Raw genomic sequence first — 19,507 nt, forward strand, 5'->3', positions numbered from 1 at the left:
GGTTCTGAACACTATAGTTTATTACACGAAAAATAATGTCTCTCAGCATGGAGGCGAGGTCGGAGGAGCGACCCCTGCCCCCGAAAGCATCTCTTCTATGGACGAAAGGGGCCTGAGGGGCGTGCTGGGCACCTCCGGTCAAGGTGGAACACAGCCGCGCTCCGCAGCCAGGGCGTGCGGCCGGAGGTCGTTACAAGGGGAGGCGATAAACAATGAAATAAATTTCCAACTACTCCTAGTGAAGAACATTTTGACTTGTTCCAATTGCTAAGGGGGCACATTTAAATGTCAATAAAATAAGTAAAAAGCGCTGTGCCTGGTAAGACTAAAGAAATTACATAGGATGTTAATTTTTGAGGTTATCATGTTAAGAAAACATGATGGAATCAGACAGATAATTGAAACAGTACTTACTAATGTCAGGGTGTCTTCACCCCGAATGGCCTAAGAGGACACTGGCGGACAGACGCGCTGTTTCAGATCAATATTGGTACAGACTGTGCTTTCGGAGTCCCCCCTGGAGTCCCAGTGCAGTCGGCGTGAGCCCCAGGGCCGCGGACGTGCGGGGCCGGGAGGGCCGCGAGCTTCCCAGGAACCGGCGTCCCCACAGGTCACTTGATCTCCGTGGCGGGGCTGCCCTGTAGACCCTCCTGGGCAGGACACGCCACCAGGGAGTCCGCTCTGGTCAGCTTTAGCCTCCTGCCAGTTTTACCGCAAAACACACTCTCAAACTCCTGCGGACGAGAAAAGGGCGCCGACTCAGACGGAGCACCACCGCCTTCGCGCCCAGGAGGCTGGGGGTCAGAGCCAAGCCACCTCCAAACACAGGGAGGTCCGGGCGCCACCCGCCCGCTCGCGGCACTTCTCGTCAGGGTCACCTGACAAAACTGGACACCGACCATTTCTGTTGCCCAGCCACAGTGACGTGGTCTCGCGTGGTTTGCCACGTGAAAACAGCTCCTCAAGGGCCTGGCCAGACTGCAAAGCCGTCTTCTATTCTACTGATTTTATTTTTTAGTGAGAGAAACACCGACTGGTTGCCCCGCGCAAAGCGCAATGAAACATTCACCAGTTGATTCTCCTACGTGCCTTAACAGGGGATTGAACCCACAACGTTGGCCTATTAGGATGATGCTCTAAGCACCTGACCTACCTGACCAGGGCAGAATTTGCCTTTTTTGTTTTAGATTTTATTTATTTATCTTTAGAAGGGAAGGGAAGGAGAGAAGGAGAGAAACATCAATGTATGGTTGCGTCTTGTGAGTCCCCTGCTGGGAACTGGCCTGTAACCCAGGCATGTGCCCTGACTGGGAATCGAACCCCGATCGTGTGGTTCGCAGGCCCGCGCTCAATCCACTGAGCTACACCAGCCAGGGCAGAATTTGCCTTTTAAAGTAGCTAAACAGAAGTCAAAAGCAAAACCACCGTTTCTCAGACAGAGGACAGTCCGAGCAGAGATCTCTGAAGCCTTCTTCACATGTGAGGCTGCCCCGGGGGCGCTGAACTTCCAGTACTTGGCCAGAGGGGTCACGCTGTAGCTCCGGGGAATGTGAGGCAGGGCCGCCCGGCCCGCCTCAGCGGACCTGATAGCCAGCTGGTCATTCTCATTCACTTCTCTCGACTAGCATCCACTTTCAACAAAACATCAGGGAAAAAGCTGAGTTTTAAGGGGTTTTCACAATTTATCAAAACACCTCAAACCCTGGCTAGTGTGGCTCAGTGGATTGAGCACCGGCCTGCAAAGCAAAGGGTTTGATTCCCAGGCAAGGCACAGGCCTGGGCTGCGGGCTGGGTCCCCAGAGGGGGACACACAAGAGGCAGCCACACACTTCCTTCCCCTCTCTCTAAAAGTACTGAAAAGTATGTCCTCAGGTAAGAGCAAAGATAAAATAAAACAAAGTCGTCTTGGAGACATGGAGATACCAGACGGCATCAGAGAAGTGCGGCCTGGGCAGGTGACGTGCGCACGCATCCCTGTGCCCTGGGCTCATTAGAGGAAGGATGCCAGGCACCGACTTGCCCACAAGGACCTGCCTGCAGACAGCCACACCTGGTGCAGAACGTCTGAAATAGGGTGGGCTCTGCCCACCACAGTTTCTCCCCTGGGGGCGGGGCTCAAGCCAGAAGCCCAAGCACTCCCCGATCCCCCTCCAGCACCCCACATCCCCGTGAGCACGGCCCCTAGCTCCCCAGCAGCACCCCACAGTCTAGGCACTCGGCTCTGCAGCCCCAGCCAGGGGCTTCACCGTCACTCCGGCCCCAGCCTCCCCTTCCCGGAGCCCCGGCTCCCCACACAGCAAGGCGCCCACCAGACCAACCAGACTGGGCCGCTCCACCCTGACCCGGGCCCCTGGATGTCCAGCCACAGGGCCGCATGGCCATGCTGCCTCCTTGAGACACAGGGGACAGCTGCCCGTAGGCCAGTGGAGTCACTGCCTCATTCAAAGTGTTGGGTTGGCCAAAAAGTGCATTTAGTTTTTTCAGCAAAATAAAAGACATCTTTCATTTTCACCAGGAACTACTGATTTGCATACTTTGAGTGAGTCGGCTCTCTCACTGTGTCTGCACAACCACGCAGCATCGTCCAGCGACAGACTTCGCAAACCACCTCCGCAAACCACCTCCGACACGTCCGGTCAGTCACAGCGCCTTCTCCCCACGCTGCACAAAGCCTTGTGCATTTCAGTTGTGTTTTCACCTTTGTTGAATAACAAAGCCTAATATGCTAGAAATGTCACTTATTTTTTTCAAACTTCAACATTACATGGCTAACACCTGGCTGGTGCAGCTCAGTTGATTGAGCACCGGCCTGTGAACCAAGAGGTCGCTGGTTCAATTCCTGGTCAGGGCACATGCCTGGCTTGCAGGCCGAGTCCCCACATGGGGTGTGAGAGGAAACCAGTGGATGTATGTCTCACCCACTGATGATTCTCTCCCTCTCTCTTCGCTCTCCCTCCCCCTGCTAAAAACAAGTCAATAAAAGCTTTTAAAAAATGAAAATAAAAGGACAGCTACACAACAGCTCACCGCCTTCGATAAGTATTTTTTAACTGCACACGGACATGACAGCTGTGACAACACAACTTAACCAAACTGTTCCAGATGAGTCGAGTGACAACTGCCACCCCTGGGGCGGATGAGCGAGCTCTGTGGCCAGCCCAGCGCTACTGCGCGGAAGCCTGGCCAGGCAGGAAAGCTCTGCGGAGTGAAACGCACACTCACGTCACCCGGGAAAAGCACTGCTGTCTCATGCGTCGTAGCTGGAGAAGAACATTTGGGTGAGTAAGGGGGAGTCGCCGAGAAAGCGCGAAGCCCGTGTGCCTGGGGCTGATTACTTCCAGACCGTCAACGCTCACTGACCTCCTGCAGCCCATTCTGGGTGGGCCCCAGGGTGCAGCACAGAAGGAAGGCACAAGTTCAATGGAATCGAATTTCAGAAACATTCAGGAAGGATAACATCCATGACATAGAACACCCATAAGCTACTGATCTACTTAATCTCAGTGCGGGGGACACGTTTTATATATATGTGTGTGTATACACACACACATGCACACACACACAGGTAAGGTTTTTGTTGTTATGATACCTCCCTTGTACTTGAGTGAGTTGCATCAATAATTTTCTAACAGGCACAACACAGAGGCAAACATTTTATCATTTACAAAATGTAACGGCTTTGTTTTGCAGAAGTAACCAGTCCACCTGTAACAAACAGCGGTAAAGAGTGACCAACTGCAGCCACAGCAGCCACTGGAGGAAGCCTGACCTACGTGCTGCCCGGAGGTACAAGGACGCAACGAAAACCACGCGGCAGACAGGCACAGACCGGGCCAGGCACCCGGACACCGGCACTCGGAGGCGGCAGGCGCTGTGGAAGACGGCTCCGCCCTCCGATCCCACCACGGCCCACAGGGGGCGCAGGCTCCAGTCCGCAAGACCACACCACCCACATCCAAGGCCCCCTGCTCTGCGGCCGGCGCCCGAGCCAAGGTCCCCAGCACCACCTCCGCTCTCCCCTCTGAACCGGGACGGGGCGGACAGGACCCACACCGCACACCTGGTCCCATGGGAGCCAGGCCGTGCTCTCGCTGGCAGCACAAAGGAGCCGAGGTGCTCGGGCCCCAGGGCCTGAGTCACCCACACCACAGGCACCCAGACCATGCAAGTGTCTCTCTCCTGCCCTCTGAACTCCAGACCAGATGGTCTGGGCATTTATCTGCCATTTTGGGGGGGGGGCGTCTATTCTTACTTCAACCCTTTGGGTTTTCTGAGGGCAAAACCAAAGATCTCCCTCTCCAGGTCTCTGAAGCCCCTTCGTGCCCACACCACCCACTGTGCACAGCAGGCACTCAACCCATCACGACCCTTCACCCGAGTCATTGCCACTCTGCCGCCAAGTGAACAAGTCCAGGCTGTGGCCACCACGTTCACCAATGACAAGTCCTGTCACAAGTGCGCAGAGCCGTGCTCACACTGGACATCAGGTTTCGGGACTCAAAAGACGGTTTGGGACCTTCAAGGAAAGGACACAGAACCCCAGAGAACAGCTGGACCAGAGCCCCGGCCTGCAGACTCACCTTCTTCAGAGAGTCGCCGTGCCTCTCCTGGATGTACTTCAGGAACGCGGTGGTCCACTGCAGGGTTGTGGCCTTGTCCGTCTCGGCGTTGCAGAACGGGACCAAGAGGTTCAGCTCATCACAACAAATGCGGATCCTGCGCCTGCGGCAGCAAAACCCAGAGTGACCACAGAGGGGATTGGCAGCCCTCGAAGGGACGGCGCTCATGGCCTGGCACCAGGGGCTCGGGCGGGGCCCGCCGCCCTCTCAGGACCAAGAGCCCACGACGGTCCTCGGCCGGGGCACCTCCCCTAGAGGCCCCCGCTGCCTGGGGCACCCTCCCCAGGGGCTTCCCTGTTTGCTTCTTAGGGCCCACATGCAAGTGCCCGGGCCAAGGACGGAGCCCAACCCTGAAGTTGGAGAAAGTGTACGTGTGGCTTTTCTGGGCAGCTCCTGCTCAGGGTCACAGCCTGCCCGCGGCATGCCCAGGACTCAGGCCCCCAGCTTTGCTTCTCTAGGGGCCTGGCCCAGAGAGGAAACCCAGGTAACTTCAGAGACAGTGTGAATCACAGCTGGCCACGTGGCCAGCAGGTGACCACCTGGCCACGTGTAGCTTTCATATGTTCGCGCAGTGCCCAGCAGAGTCCAACCCAAGCTGACACCTGAGCGACTCGGACAGCACGGCCCTGGCGTCTCATCCCCCACGGGACACGCGCGGCTTTCTACAGACAATAGCCAGCATTTCCCGGTGCCCACTGCAGTGGCTCGCTTCCTTCTCGCTGTGGCCTGCTTGGGGGACAGCACTTTTGTCTGACAGACAGAAGCTCAAGACGAGGCGGAAAGAAGGGGCAGGCGGAGCCCACGACAGAAAGGGGCACGCGCTCAGTGCAGGACGAGGCTGACGAGTTCTGCGTAGAGCCCGCTGCGAGAGAGCTTCCCCACCCTTTGATTCTACACAGAACAGAGCAATAACACCTACAGCTAGAGCGACTTAAATGTAACAGTTTCAGTCTCCTCCGTCCCCAACATTCTCAGGAGAACTGGTACACACCGGTGACAAAGGTACAGGGGATTTGCCTGGCGAGCCAACCTGCCTATCAGGATGCGTCACTCACGAGGCTGGCCCAGCTGGTCTTTGGGAACTTGGACTGCGGCGGGGGGAGGGGGGGGCCACCGTTGGTTAAGTGGGGCTCCCCGTGCCTGAGCAGTTTGCACAAGTAACACAGTCTGTGTGAAGCGCGGGCTTCTCTTCTGAGTCGGCCACCTGGCCGTGTGCCCAGCAGGGGACGCCCACAGGATTGACCCCGACAAAGTCTCGGGCACTGAGCCTGCTGGCAGCGGTCCCCGTGTCCCAGACCTCGGGGCTGGGGGTGAAGTGCCCCTGAGGGACTCCCCTGGGTGGGGGCCCTGGACCCCCCTCCTCCCCCAGAGCCTTTGCCAGTTTTGTTGTGTCTTTTCTCTGTAATGAATCGAAGCCATGAGCCCTCCTCATCCGCCAGGAGGGGCTGGGGTGCTGAGGACTTCAACCCGCCCAGCAGAGCCCAGCCTGTGCCAACGTTTCTCCCTCTGAACACGGTCACAGCTGCTCTCATTTACCCAACAGGGCGCCCACCGTTTCCAACACACGTGCACCTCACCTTCTGTCCCTCTCCATGCGGTTGTGCCTCTCCCTGCGCTGCGACCTGCCACCCGGGGCGCTTGGGGCCTGCTCCCCCGGGGGGGGCTGTGACGGCTCCGTGGCCGGGGGCTGCCAGGGGCCCGGCACCGCAGGTGCGCCTTCCCCCACGTTCTGAATCTCTCCCAAGGCCCTCCGCTCCACGCTGGCGTCCAGCTGCCGTCCCCTGCTCCGATTCCTCTTGTTCATGGCCTGTTTGCACAGCGCTTCTTCTTTGCAAAAGAAAAAAACACGGGTACTTTAATTCTTCATTTTCCTTGACCAATCTACCTTAAAGCTGACAACATGTTTGGCATCTTCAATCCAAGACACAAAGATTAGAGAGTACGGAGCAGAGACCCGCAGAACATGAGCTGGACCCAATGGCCAGTCTGTGTGTCCGAACGCCAAACAGGCACAAACCCAGAGCCACACTACGACACGCCCAGTGTTGCCAACATAATCTCGTCAAGCTGCCTCACTAATCGACAGGTGTTAACTGTCATCTACGAACAGAAAAAGCAAGAAGCAGCTTGATTTTTCTGATCCGCAGAGTGGAGGGAAGACTGGAGCTCTAACATGACAACTGACATTCCACCTGCAACTCTCAGAAGAGGACACCAGCTAAGTGGCTCGGGTTCAATGTCCCCTGTCCCCTAACAAGCCAGTCCCCTCACGAGGGGGACCACATCATCACCCTGGCCTGAGCTACAGAAATGCGTCAACTCCGCACCAAACTCGCCGGCAGACGTCTAACTGCTGTGCGTGGGGCCACACCCCTGAGAAGCCACACCAGGCCACGTTTGAAAGTCTCTCAGCACAGTTCTGCCCGTGGACACTTTCCGAGGGGGACAGACAGGTCCACAGGCATAGGTCGCATTTTACTCCATCTGCCGCGCAGTCAGTAAGGGACATTTTAATGTTACCCTCATGCCCGACAAAGGTCAACAAGTTTCTGCAGAAAGTGTCACAAAAATGAGGGGAAAACTAATGATTGCCACGGAAGGCAGCAGCCCCGCCCCCACGCTGTGTTCACCGGCTCTCGGAGAAGCTCGGCGTAAGCTGCGCTGTCGTGGTGGGCGATGTGGAAGATGGTCTGTCTTCAGGGACAGAGGGACTGGGAGTGACGGGCGGGGGCCGGGTGTGCCTTCAGCAGGGTCTGTCTCCCAAACGCCTGAATCACGCTACCTGCGCTCACTGCCCACCCAGGCCTGGCCCACCTGCAGGTTGGCTCCTGAAGCTTCCAACAGACTGCAGGCCCCCGCCTCACTCATGAGGTACAAAATAAGAGGGAAAAAACCTATGTGCTTTCATGGCCTGAAGGTAACTGGAAATTTATGTAAATCTCTTAAGAGTTTTTGTGTTCACATGTTCCTATTAAGAAAAGGTAGCCACAAACTCCCTGTTTCCACACTGACTGTAACTATGCGATTCAGGAGAATGCTCCAATGAGGTGGTGGGGAGTGAGCAGGAATGGAAGGAGCAGCGAGAAGAGAGACACTGCCAAGGCCATTCACATTCATAAACCACCCGCCCCTCCCCCCAGGCCCCAAGGACTAGAGGGCAAAGGTCAGGTGACAGCAGGACCCACCCCCTCACCGGGTGGCTTACCTCCCACTCTGACCCAAACCTGCTCAGGCAAAGCTTTGTTTCTGCCGCCCAAAGTCTGCTTGGTGGGCTCGCTCTCTTGTTGGAAACAGAAGGAAAACGCCCTGGGCGGCCCAGTGTCCTGATGCTTGGCAGCCTCGAGTACAGGACAGGAGTTGCTGGAGCTCTGGAAAAGACGAGGCAAGGGAACTCTGTCGATGGGTGGCTTCTTTCTTGCACAAATAAAATGCACTCAGAAGAAGTGACATTGAAGCTATTCACAGGCAAGAGGAAGAGCTTTGTGCACCGAGGACTTCTAAAAGTCCCCAAACACGTATGTGCGCTCGATTTTAAAACAAGCTCAACCTGGCTGGTGTGGCTCAGTGGATCCAGCACCGGCCTGCCAACCAAAGGGTCGCCAGTTTGGTTCCCAGTCAGGGCACAGGCCTGGGTTACAGGCCAAGTCCCCAGTGGGGGGCGCGCTAGAGGCAACCACACATTGATGTTTCTCTCCCACTCTTTCTCCTTCCCTTTCCCTCTCTCTAAAAATAAATAAGTAAAATCTTACAATAAAGTAAAATAAGCTCCATGAAAGGGAAAGGACCCTGGGCCGCAGGTAACAGAGACCCTGCTTTCCGAACCTGTGTCTGCGAGAGGCTGGCGCCTGCAGCAGAGGAGCAGGCGCTGGCCGTGAACAGGGGGTAGGTGAGCTGCAGCGTGGTGGCCGCACCCGCCGTCTTATTTTTCACTAACGTTGTGCATTTGTTTTGCTGTTGATGAAGAGGAACGTTCACTAACTCCGACGGGTGTCGGATAAGAGTCACCAAACTGCCAAGACAAAAGAAAGCCCAGAAACACGTGAAGATGCGGTGGTGGGAACGCTCCCTGACACGCAGGCCCCAGCCACCATCCGTCCCTCGCTATGGGTAACATGGCCTGTTCTAGACAGCAACGCCCCCATCAGGACAACCTCCGCAAAGCGACTGCTGGCAGGTGTAGGGCCAGCTCCCATCTTCTCCCTGCTAGGGGGAGGGGCTGTGTACCCTCTCTCCTGGTCCCGCCCTCGACCCCAAACTCCTCTGAGAGCCATCCTCCAAAGTCACGACAGTGCATAACGTGGGGGGAAACTTCAGGGTGGAGGGTGGGTAGAAAGCTGAGGGGTCACTGCACTGCCCCATCGCTGCAGGGGAAGCTGCGTGTTCCACTCAGAGCCTCGCTGTGCATCTCCCGCACGCAGACCGGAGGGCCTGCTCCCTGGGGGATGGCAGTCAGAGGGGAGCCCGCGGCCCTGCACAGGACCCCTTCCTCCCTCCACACCCCGACCCCGCGGGGCCGGCCCTCCGCCCCCGGGCACCCACTTGTTGAGCGCCACGCCGGGCTCCGGAGGCTCTGCGCCGCGCGGGGCGGGCGGGGGCTCGGCGGGGATGCTGTTGAAGCGGTCCTCCAGGCGGACGCGCACCGCCGATTTGGCCCGCGCCTCGGGGGCGCCCTCCGCGGCCGACGCGTTCTCCTTGCCGGTGGCGTCGGGCGCCTTGGGTCGCGCTGCGCCCGGGCCGTCGGCGCCCGGCGTCTTCTCGGCGGCAGCGGGGGCAGGGGGCGCGCCCGCCTCGCTCAGCAACATCATGCGCAGCTCCTGGAAGTCGATGTGGCCCAGGCACGGGTTGGCGCCCGCGAAGCCGCCGTCGGCCAGCGCGGGCGGACACAGCAGTGGGTACACGGGCGCCGCGCCGCCCGCCGCCGCGCCCCCCGCCGCCGCCGCACCGCCCGCCGCCGCGCTGCCCGCCGCCAGGAAGGCCGAGTTGAGGCGCGTCTCGAGCTCGCCCTCGGCCGCCGCCTCCATGTGCGAATAGAGGATGTGCTGCAGCTGCGTGTACTCGACCTCCGTCATCTCCACCAGGCTCAGGTCGGTGGTCGTGAAGCTCAGCCCCGCCTCGCCCAGCGCCGCGTCCGCGCCCTCGGGGCCCGCCGGCCCGCCCGCCTGCGCCTGCGGCGGCTCCCGCGGCCCGGGGCCCGACATGCCGGCGCCAACGGCGGGGGGGCGCGCGGCGGGCAGGCCGGCGACAGACGGGCTCGGGCGGACGGCGCGCCGGAAACCGCCGGCCCAGCGCGCCTGCGCGGCCACGCCCCCAACGGCAGCCCCTCCCCCTGCGCGCCCCTCGCCCACAGACCCTGCCCTCCAACCGCCCGCCGCCCCGCCCCTCGCCCGCAGTGGTCGGACCCGGGCTGCGCGCGCACGCGGGGGTGAGGGGCGGGGCCGGGCTGCGCGGTGCCCACCTCTGCTGGCGGGTTCCCGGAGGGGCGTGTGGGCGCACGCCGTCTGCGTGCGCCTCGACAGCGGACAGGTGAAATGGGGTCCCGGAGCCAGGTGTGCGGGCTGGGAAGTCCGATCGATGCATGCAGCCGGCAGCCCCCAGCTCCTCCCGGGGCTTTGCAGGCGTGCAGCGATGCCCTCCACGAAAGCTGGCCGAGGATCTCAACTGGAGCAGCTTGGCTGAGACAACGCCCCGTCCATTCCTCTGGTCCACGTGAGCGTCCACGTTCAGGGCCTGGCAGTGCCCACAGCGCCGTACTGTCGCCCCGAGAGAAAGAAGCGGGCACGGTCTCGCCTTCCCCACCCCCACTGCCCCGACGGGCACTCATGTCCTTTCTGTCCCTGAAGGGTTGTCTATTCCTGCATCTCGCATTCTCTGTAAGTAACATCATAGAACAGGTGCCCTTTACTTTTGCGGCCTCAAAATAATGACTGTATCCATCTCGCACCGGTACCCTGCTCGCCAGCGTGGTTGGTCTTGTTTATGGGAACCGGTGCTGAAAGGCTCCTGATGGAGGCTTTCTCTCAAGCAGGCTCTGCGCTGTCCCCACTTAGACACCGAACTCTTTGGATGCCACTCGTGTCCTTTCCAGTATCTTTTCTTTGAACAAACAAGCTCATTCTATGTAGTATGTGACTTTGTAGCTTGCTTTTCTTCACTCCCACTCACTACGTCCCCAGTAGAGAAATGACGGACTGAATGCTCAGTGAAAGAGACCAGGGCAGCGGTTAATCGTTTAGAAAAAAATTAGAGCACTTTTTCACACCCAACATAAAAATTAGTTTCTGGTGATTGAAATACCGAGTTTAAAGAGCAAAATTATAAAACTGTCGAAGGTGGGCACAGGTAACCAGGTTCTTGGTGATAGCAGACATGGAATTGAACTGAACACACAGAGTTTGTAGCAGAAAGAGTGAGAGCAGATTGATTAAGCGACTGTACACTCCGCAGAACATGGGAGCTGGTCACCTCTTAGCAGAGGTGGACCTCAGGGCCTGGAGGGACCTGTTCTTAAAGGGAGCATATGTCCTGGCTGGTTTGGGCTGGGTTTTATTGTGCATGTGTGAGTAGTTATATTACTTTAAAGCTACTGTTCTGTGTACAATGAATGCTCAATAAATACTGTTGACCTAAAAAAAACTGCTATCCATGTGGTCTCCCATGATTTTCCTTGACTGGCCACCAGGAAGGGGGTCCCACAGTGTTGATTTATCATAGCACTATTCTAATGAAGCAGGAGCCACGTAGCATCTTCTACGCAGGTGCACTCATGACTCACTGTGATTGAGCGCTTTTCCAGAAAGTGGGGGCAGCCGGTCTTAGAACAGGGTCTCTATCCTGTATCGATGTCCTTTGTCTTAGCCCCGGGGCACCTCTGGAGTTTTCTGCTTCCTGACCATCCCCCTGCCTCAACTTCCCCCATGAGAGACATGGTTCTCAAAAATTTTGGGGGGGTTATTGAAGGACAAAGATCATCCTTCTGTAACTACTTCCAGCTTAGATGGAGCAGTCGTCCCTGTCTATCGAGAACCAGGAAACTCTCGCCCTATTCTATCTAGAGGCGAGCAGAGAGTGGTTAGTAGAAACGACAAAGACATATTCATTTCGGACACTCGTAGACAGGATTCCACCCAGAAGGAAGGAAACGAGCCTTCCTGCAGAGGACCAGTGCCAACAGGAAGTTTCCAAGAGGCGTGACCCTCCAGAACGACGGTGATGTTAGTACAGCGCCATCAAAGGTCACTTACCCTTTAGGACAGGGATGTCAGACTCATTTTCCCCGGGGGCCACATCAGCCTCATGGTGGCCTTTAAAGGCCCAAATGTAATTTTGGGACTCGGTAAATGTAATTACTCCTGAACAGTTAAGCCAGGGCTCGGCGCTGCCACCGGGTAGAAACGAGGTGGAGGGCCGGATTCAGCCCGGGGGCTTTGTGTTTGCCACCTGTGCTTTAGGGCTTCCTCCTTCCGAACAGGAACCCGAGGCCCCCCCTCAGCTCGCTGGTGTGGTCTGGGCTTCGGGTTTCCAGCTGGTCCTGAGTCGGATCGGGGTTGGCGGGAGCCTGCTTTCCCCTGGAAGTATGAACCCAACCACCGATCTCTAGAAGTTTTGCGGCTATGGCGGAACGCAGGGCTACCTGGCAGGGCCCCTTCCACCCAGGGTTGAGTCGGCCTGCTGGTGACGCCTCCTCCCAGCTTTGAAGGGGTGCCCAGTCCCCCGTGTGAAAGTGCCCTTTTGGGGCTGGTGGGACTTTGTTTCCACGTCCCTGGAGAACTTTCTGCACTTGCCCTGAGTTTATTATACACTTACTGCTTGATGGCTCTCCATCAAATATCTGACCTAGAGTTGGAAAGGGTGGGCCAGACAGCATTTTGCGTGGGCTGAGCTCCGCATTGGCCTTAGGGGAGCCCCTCATTCTCAGGAGGGTTGAATAGGGAGCAGCTTAGCCAGTTTTCGGGAGTCTCCTGACAGAGTTTTGCTCGTGGCCCTTTTAACGTCTGGTTTGCCCTTCCTGCCTTTCCAGAGGACTGTGGTCCCCGGGTGCAGGGGAGGTAACATTTTATGCCTAGGTCTTCAGAGACCACTTGAGTGACCCTAGAGGTGAGAGATGGCCCACTATCCGTCTGTAGGGATCGCGGGAGACCAACCCGGGGTATTGTTTCCTTCAGGAGAGCTTTTGCTACTTCTGGGGCACTCTCCGTCGGAAAAGCCTCAATCCACCCAGTGATGGTATCTGTCAGGACTAGTAAGCGCTTATGTCCTCTGCAAGCAGGCATTTTGGTAAAACCGACCCCCCAGTCCTCTCCCAGGTCGGTCCCTCTTCGCTGAACAGGCTCTGTTGGCGGGAGCAGGGATGGCTTTGCCCAGGGTTGTCATGGGCACGTGGGGTACAAGCCCAGCAGCTTTTCCTCATTGTAGTAGCTGTTCCCCTGCCTATTTTATCCAACACGGACATTGAAGCATCCCTCCCGATGTGCAAGGAGTCCCGCAAAGCCTGTAAGAATTTCCACTGGGCCCTGGCTGGTGTGGCTCAGTGGACTGGGTGACAGCCTAGGAACCAAAGGGTCGCCGGTTCGATTCCCAGTCAGGGCACAGCCCTGGGTTGTGGGCCAGGTCAGGTTCCCCACTAGGGGGCGCACGAGAGAGTCAACCACACATTGATGTTTCTCTCCCTTTCTTTTTCCCTCCCTTCCCCTCTCTCTAAAAATAAATAAATACATAATACTTTTTTTAAAAAAGAATTTCCACTGAGAGGCCTGGGGAGGAAGAGCCTCTGGCCAATACATGTCCAGGGTCCTTCCCGGACACCTATCCTGGACAAAGCCCAGGATGTTTCCTCAGATGTGTCATTGGCCTTGATGTCTGAGCCGCTTACAGAGGGAAGTAAGGCCGTTTGTTTCTCAGTCCCTGGTGCTGCTTTCTTTGCTGCTCGGCCTGCTCTCCCATGTCCCCAAAAGACAGGGGACATGCCCTTCTGGTGGCCTTTGCCCTGCACAATGCCACTTGCTCAGAGAGCCTGGCTGTTCCCCATAGTCCCAGGTTTCTGGCCCGTGTTTAGTGGGGGAGGAGCCCTCATCCTTTCCGTGTGGCAGCGTGAGTGTGCAGAACAGGGGGGGCACGTTTGGGGTCTCGGCTCTTCTTCCTTGTCCTAGGACGAGAGCCGGGCAAGGGCTCTGATCTCTACTTTCGGGCTGAGGGAAAGGGCGGCAGGGGTCACACCTCAGGGTGTCACACAAACAGACCTCTGCGGACCCCGCCTCTCGCTGCCCACTCTGAACAAAGCCACTCCCCTCGGGGAACCACTTGTAGCCAGGGGTTTCTAAGGGTTGGTCTAGCAAGTCAGTCCTGCTGGAGTGAGGAAGACGAATAATGTCTGAGCAGGGACGGGTCAAGTCTGGGGCTGATGCTGTGGGCATCAGGGAGGCTGGATTTGAGGGGTTACGTGTCTTCACAGTTGCTTCAGGATTGTCCAGGAGAAGGGCCTGCCATGAGGTCAGTCTGGCTCCCGTTAGCCAGAGGTGCCCTGTACCTGATGTCGACAGAGTTAAGACCTCTGACTTCTGCCCGAGAGGTTAGCAGCTTCCTCGGTTTGCGTGGCTGTGGCTGCAACTGCTCTGAGGCACGGAGCCCCGCGGCCACCCCCCACCCCCGGCTGCTACCGTGTCCACTTTTGTAGAGAAATAGGCAACCGGTTGAGGTTCATCCCCCCTAGTTGTGGCACTGAGACCCCTAAAGCCATTCCTTGCTTCTCTGCTGTGTAGAGGGAGAAAGCCTCGTTCAAGTCGGGGCTGCCTGGGGCCGGGGCCTTGACTAGGGCCTGCTGGATTTTATCACAAGCCCGATCACCTTCCTTTTCCCATAAAATGGCTGCGGTGTCTGGCCCCCCAAGTGGCTTCGTACAAAGGTTTGGCAACTAGCCCAAGGCAGGGACGCAGACCCTACAGAACCCTGCCATTCCTAAAAAGGCGGGAAGCTGCTTTTTAGTGGCAGGTGGCGTTAACTTAGCAATGTCTTCAACTCTTTCCTGTGATAATTGCCAAGACCCAGGCGTAAACGTGTACCCTAGATAATTTACCTTTTCTTTGGCCATCTGAGCCTTCTTCCTTGGTACCCGACATCCTCTTTCAGCGAGGACATTCGGAGTGTGGGTGGCATTTGGGTCCCCTTGGAGGGACAGCAGATGAGTGTGTCACCTGCGTATTGTGTGAAACGGCTCCTCCTCGTAACTGCCGCTCTCTCGGGGACTGTCTGAACACCCTAGCACAGAGGTGGGGACTGTCCCTGAGCCCTTGTGGCAGTACGGTCCAAGTGTAAGGCTGATGTGTCCTCATCTTTGGATCTGTCCACTCGGAAGATCGGGGCTCAAAGGGACGCAGGAGAAGGCATCCCTCAAATCTAACACCGAACACCCCAGAGCGTCCTCAGGCACCTGCGAGAGCAAGGTGTGAGCGTCAGCTTCCATCGGGTGTGGAGGGGCTACTGCTTCCCTGACTAACCTCGGACCCTGGCCTGGCCTGTCCTCTCCTGCGGGCTCGTCACTGGTGACATGGGAGCGTTGCAAGGACACTCACAGGGAACTGTGTGCCCACGTCCCGTGAATCGAGTTACAATGGGCTGCCACCCCTGCAAAGCCTGCCATCTAACAGGGCACTGCTTCCTGTGAGGGGGACCCACCTGGGCTCCCTTGGATCGTAACAGCTGGCAATGCAGTCTTTGCCCTTCCGAGAGCCCCTGGCCCCCGGACTCACGGGTCTACTGCATCCGGAACTGAACTTGGGATCCCCTCCTGGTTTCGGCTCCTACCAACTCTCGTGACCTTGCTTATTAACCCCAGTGGCTCTTCAGGGAATGACAAGATGGTTTCTACTGGGGCCAGAAGGTCCCGGCCTAACAGAGGGACAGGGCGCTGAGGAGCAATCGAAAAGACGCGTTTGAATATTTGACTCTCGGGCTGGCGAGTGATAGGGAGTATGCAGCAAGAAGCCTTAATGTGGCCCTGGCTGGTGTGGCTCAGTGGACTGAGCATCCGCCCATGAACCCTGGAATCACCAGCTCGATTCCCGGTCCAGGGCACAGGCCTGGGTCTCGGGCCAGGTCAGGTCCCCACTAGGTGGCAGCCACGCACCGAGGTTTCTCTCCCGCCCTTCCCTCCTGCCTAAAATAAATGAATAAATAAAATCTTTTAAAAAGAAATGGGCCTTGAGGTTTCCCTCGATCCTCATTATCTCAGCTGATCGGGGGGGGGGGGGGGGAACTGGTCCGGAGTAGGAGGTGCAGACCAAGGAAGCGGCCCCAGTGTCAACAAGAAAGTCCGTTTTCTTACCTGCCACGTGCAGAGTCACTGGGCTCCCGGTAGAGATGGGAATGTGAGTGTCCATTCCCTGGGGTCCACCGGTTCCCCAGCCACCCTCAGCCCTCCAGGGCGGCCATGGCCTTGGGTGATGCCCCCTCTCCGCTCTGGGAATGGGGCAGTCTACCTCCCAGTGCTAGGGGTCAGAGCTGACGTTCTTGCAGAGACCACAGGTCCCCGAGGGGCCGAGGGCCCAGTGTTTGGGGCGCCGGCACCCACAGCAGGTCCGATCCTTCCGGCCCTGACCCTCTCGAGGCGTCCCCAAGCCTCCCTGACGGGGCCGCTTTCCGACAACAGCGCCAGGAAAGGCCAGTGTGAGGAGCTCTCCCTCCCTCCTCTCCCTGGCTTCTTCCCTCGAAAAGGCGGTACCCATGAGCTGCTCTAGGGGGCGCTGCAGGCCCGTTTGTACTTTCTGAAGCTTCCTGCGACTACCAGGGGCAGACTGACTCATAAAATGCTGTCCTATCAAGATCCGACGCTCCCCGGATGATGGGTCCAAGTCTGGGTATTTTTGGAAGGCTTCTGCGAGTCTGTTTCTGAAGAGAGCTGCGTTCTCTTGCTTGTCCTGGGTGATCTTTTCATAGTTTCCAGGTTCCTTGACGCGGTTTCTCATTCCTGCCAGTAGGCGACCTACCACTGCATCCCTGTTCCAAATCCCCCCTGAGTGTTGTACCCCTGTCGGGATCCTGGCCTGGGACGGCTTCGACGGCAGGCTGCTTGGTGCCAGTGTTCCGGGTGTGGGGCTGGCCTGCGTGTCCGCCGGCCTCCTCCTAGGCCTGCTGTTTCTGGCCGGGGGAAGGGCAGGTGGTCAGAGCTCTGTACAAATCCCCCCACGACATACGAAAGGCTAAAGTAGGAGTCTGGGAACCACAAGTGAGACACAGAGGCCCTCCGGAACACTCCCTAGCCTGTCTCCACACGGTCGTAAATCAGCCATGGAGAAGGGCACTGCGACCCTTGTAGCCCCTCGGGCGCCTGCTCTCTCCCCCGAGGGTGGGAGGAGTGTGGGAGGGGTATGGAGATAAGAAGCCCCGCACCAGTGCGTGCTGGGGGGCTGGGCTTTTCCTCAGCTCCTAGCTTTGGGTTGTCTGTAGCATAGGGTGGTGGAGAGGTCACTCCCTCTAAGGTAGGGGCAGAGACGCCCGCACTCTGGGGTCCCCTTAATCTCCCTTGAGAGACAGCTGGGGGACTAAGGAGGGGGTCTTCTAAGTGACCAACACTGGGGCGGCAGGTTCTGTCAGGGTGGGGCCGGGACAAAGCCAGGGATCTACGTGCAGAGCCGCAAATGCCTGCATGCCAGGAATTCCGGGCCCTTTGCCTGCCCTCTGGCAGAATAGATCGGACTGTGGGATAGCGTTATAACTCCCACTGGTTCTCAGACAGTGTGTCTCCACCCCTAACTTATACTGGGGCCGAACAGCATTTCAAAAGAAAACTAACCTCTTCCCTTCTAAATGTTTAGGGTCAAATGTATCTCAATCGCTAAGAATGTACCCAGTGGCGATCTGAAAGGAATGGAGGGTGTGGTTGCCATCTGGACTTCAGTGACAGGAAAGGGAAGGGGGAAGAAAGAAGCCCAAAGACATTCCTGCGCAACCTGGAGGCACCCGCCTTTGCCTGCCTCAGGGGCTCTCCTAGTGGGCCACAGGGCGTCCTCCCAGGTGTCCCTGGCGAGAGAAATCCTAGTGAGTGTGGCCAACAGAAACCTAAAAGGTTTGAGAGGCCCTCCACAGCCTACATCTGTTTCTTTTTCTCTGTTTAATTCAGAGGTTGTGAGGTCCCTGGACACCATATGCAGGGTTCAGGGTCCTCCAGAGGGTCCAGGCAGCAGAGACCGCCCAGAAGGAACCAGCCCAGCGTCCTCGGTCAGTTGCCTGTCATCCTGACGACTCCAGGCCCACTGCTCCACCCAGGTGGTCTGGCTGTGTTTCCATCCCTGTTTCCTCCATCTGTGGAGACCCTCACTTTGCTGGAAGCCCTCGGCGGGTCTGGTGCGAAAAAGGTGTCTTACTAGCAAAATAGTTTCTGGCCCCGTTAACCAAGAGGGGCACCAAGAGGATCTCATTGTAAAATGACTCTCTCCCAAATCATGAAGACCCTCGGGTGTTCTTCTACATGCTTTTCCCAGAGCTTTAAGAAACTGTATCTGCGTCTGAAATTTCCCCAGAAGGAACCTCAAGAGGTGTCTGTGTTCCCCCCTTCACACTGGAGAGGGGGGCCTCACAGCAGGACCGTGGGCCAAGAGGGAAATTAAAATACCCCTGTAGGGCCGATAAACCACCTTAGAATTTAAAATTCAACGGCTTGGGTCAAAGTGGTTCCACGCGGCCCTTTCTGGTGACAGATGACCAGGAGGCGCCCGGTGAGCGACGCTGGCCGACGTCGCTGCTTGCCATGAGAATATGTACGTGCCAAAGATGGGAACGGTCCATTCCTACAACTGTGCTTGGCCACTATTAGCAACCCCCAAACAAATAGTCTGGGTACAAAGACGGCAGGAACCCTTCCTACACAAAATGCAGGTGGGGCACAGGTGCAGGTATAAAGGCCAAAAGTCAGCCGGGAAGGACAGGGGTAAAAGACCATCTGTGGACCCAACGAGGAGACTGAAAAAGGAAGTCGTAGTGCAGGCGAGGTGGTGACTGACGTCCCGAATGGGAGGTCAGACCGTGCCCATGTGGAGTCGGCCTCGGGCGGGGCCGTGTCTCGTGGCTCTCACGGTGTGCCTCGCCGGGGTGGGGACATGTTCTCACACCTGGCGGGGGCTGAGGCTGACCCCATTCCACGCCCGGTGTATTCTATCTCGGGTGTCCTCCAGCGGCGGGTGCCCTTGGGGCTCTTAGCTGCCTGACCTGTGACCGCCATTCAGCGGCCCCCTCCATCAGGGAACATCGAACTCACCAAAACGCCGTCGATGGCAATGGCGAGGGGCCTCCCTGGGCACCAGGGCAGCCAAGGGGGCTCACCGCTCTCCTAGCTGGCTGGACAAAATCTGCCACAGGTGGGCACGGGTGACCAGGTTCTTGGTGACCACAAGAATTGAACCGAACACACAGAGAGTGTACAGCAGAAAGAGTGAGAGCAGGCTGCTGAAGGAAGCAACAGTACACTCCGCAGAACACGGGAGCAGGCCAGTTCCAGGCAGAGATGGACCTCAGGGGCAGGAGGGATTCTGTTCTTAAGGGCGCATGTGTCCGGGCTGGTTCGGGCGGGCTTTTACACGTAGTTATTTCACTTTAACGCTGCTGTGCATGGGGTCTCCCATGATTTTCCTTGACTGGCAGGGAAGGGGGTCCCACGGTGCTCATTTATCACAACACTATCACAGGGAAACAGGTAGCATCTTCTGCGCAGGTGCAGTCATGACTCACCGTGACTCACCGCTTTCCCAGAAAGCCAGGCCAACAGTCTCAGAACAGGGCCCTGTCCTGCCTCGTGTCCTTTATCTTAGCCCTGGGGCGCCTGCAGTTTTCCCATTCCTTAGGAACCGGTCTTGGAACAAGGTCCTCCGTCTGAGTGCCGGGCGCCTGCAGCTTCCTCCGTC

General features: G+C 57.6%; 1 protein-coding gene across 2 annotated transcripts; it reads right to left on the reverse strand.

The window, feature by feature from the left end:
* Positions 1-2: 2 nt before the first annotated feature.
* Positions 3-9,852, reverse strand: TCFL5 (transcription factor like 5). 2 transcript variants are annotated; one of them, XM_037060040.1, is made up of 6 exons: positions 9,159-9,852; positions 8,442-8,628; positions 7,825-7,987; positions 6,197-6,443; positions 4,581-4,722; positions 3-734 (listed from the first exon to the last, which is right to left on the reverse strand). In XM_037060040.1, the coding sequence occupies exons 1-6, from the start codon at positions 9,815-9,817 to the stop codon at positions 612-614; spliced, it is 1,521 nt and encodes a 506-aa protein (XP_036915935.1). In that variant the 5' UTR covers positions 9,818-9,852; the 3' UTR covers positions 3-611. The 2 variants fall into 2 exon arrangements, with proteins under 2 accessions (XP_036915935.1, XP_036915934.1); XM_037060039.1 differs by having other exon boundaries at positions 6,197-6,446.
* Between the last annotated feature and the right edge of the window lie 9,655 nt (positions 9,853-19,507).

This window comes from Sturnira hondurensis, unplaced genomic scaffold (assembly GCF_014824575.4).
Source record: "Sturnira hondurensis isolate 20B ecotype Veracruz unplaced genomic scaffold, ASM1482457v3 Scaffold0011378, whole genome shotgun sequence".
Lineage (NCBI taxonomy): Eukaryota > Metazoa > Chordata > Mammalia > Chiroptera > Phyllostomidae > Sturnira > Sturnira hondurensis.

Excerpts from the sequence above, each read along its gene's own strand:
- TCFL5 (XM_037060039.1), bottom strand. The coding sequence starts at position 9,817 with ATGTCGGGCCCCGGGCCGCGGGAGCCGCCGCAGGCGCAGGCGGGCGGG. Across the intron at positions 7,988-8,441 it reads CCAGCCTCTCGCAGACACAG|AGCTCCAGCAACTCCTGTCC; the intron begins GTTCGGAAAGCA and ends CGTCTTTTCCAG. Across the intron at positions 735-4,580 it reads ACGGCGACTCTCTGAAGAAG|GAGTTTGAGAGTGTGTTTTG; the intron begins GTGAGTCTGCAG and ends TCTCGTCCGCAG.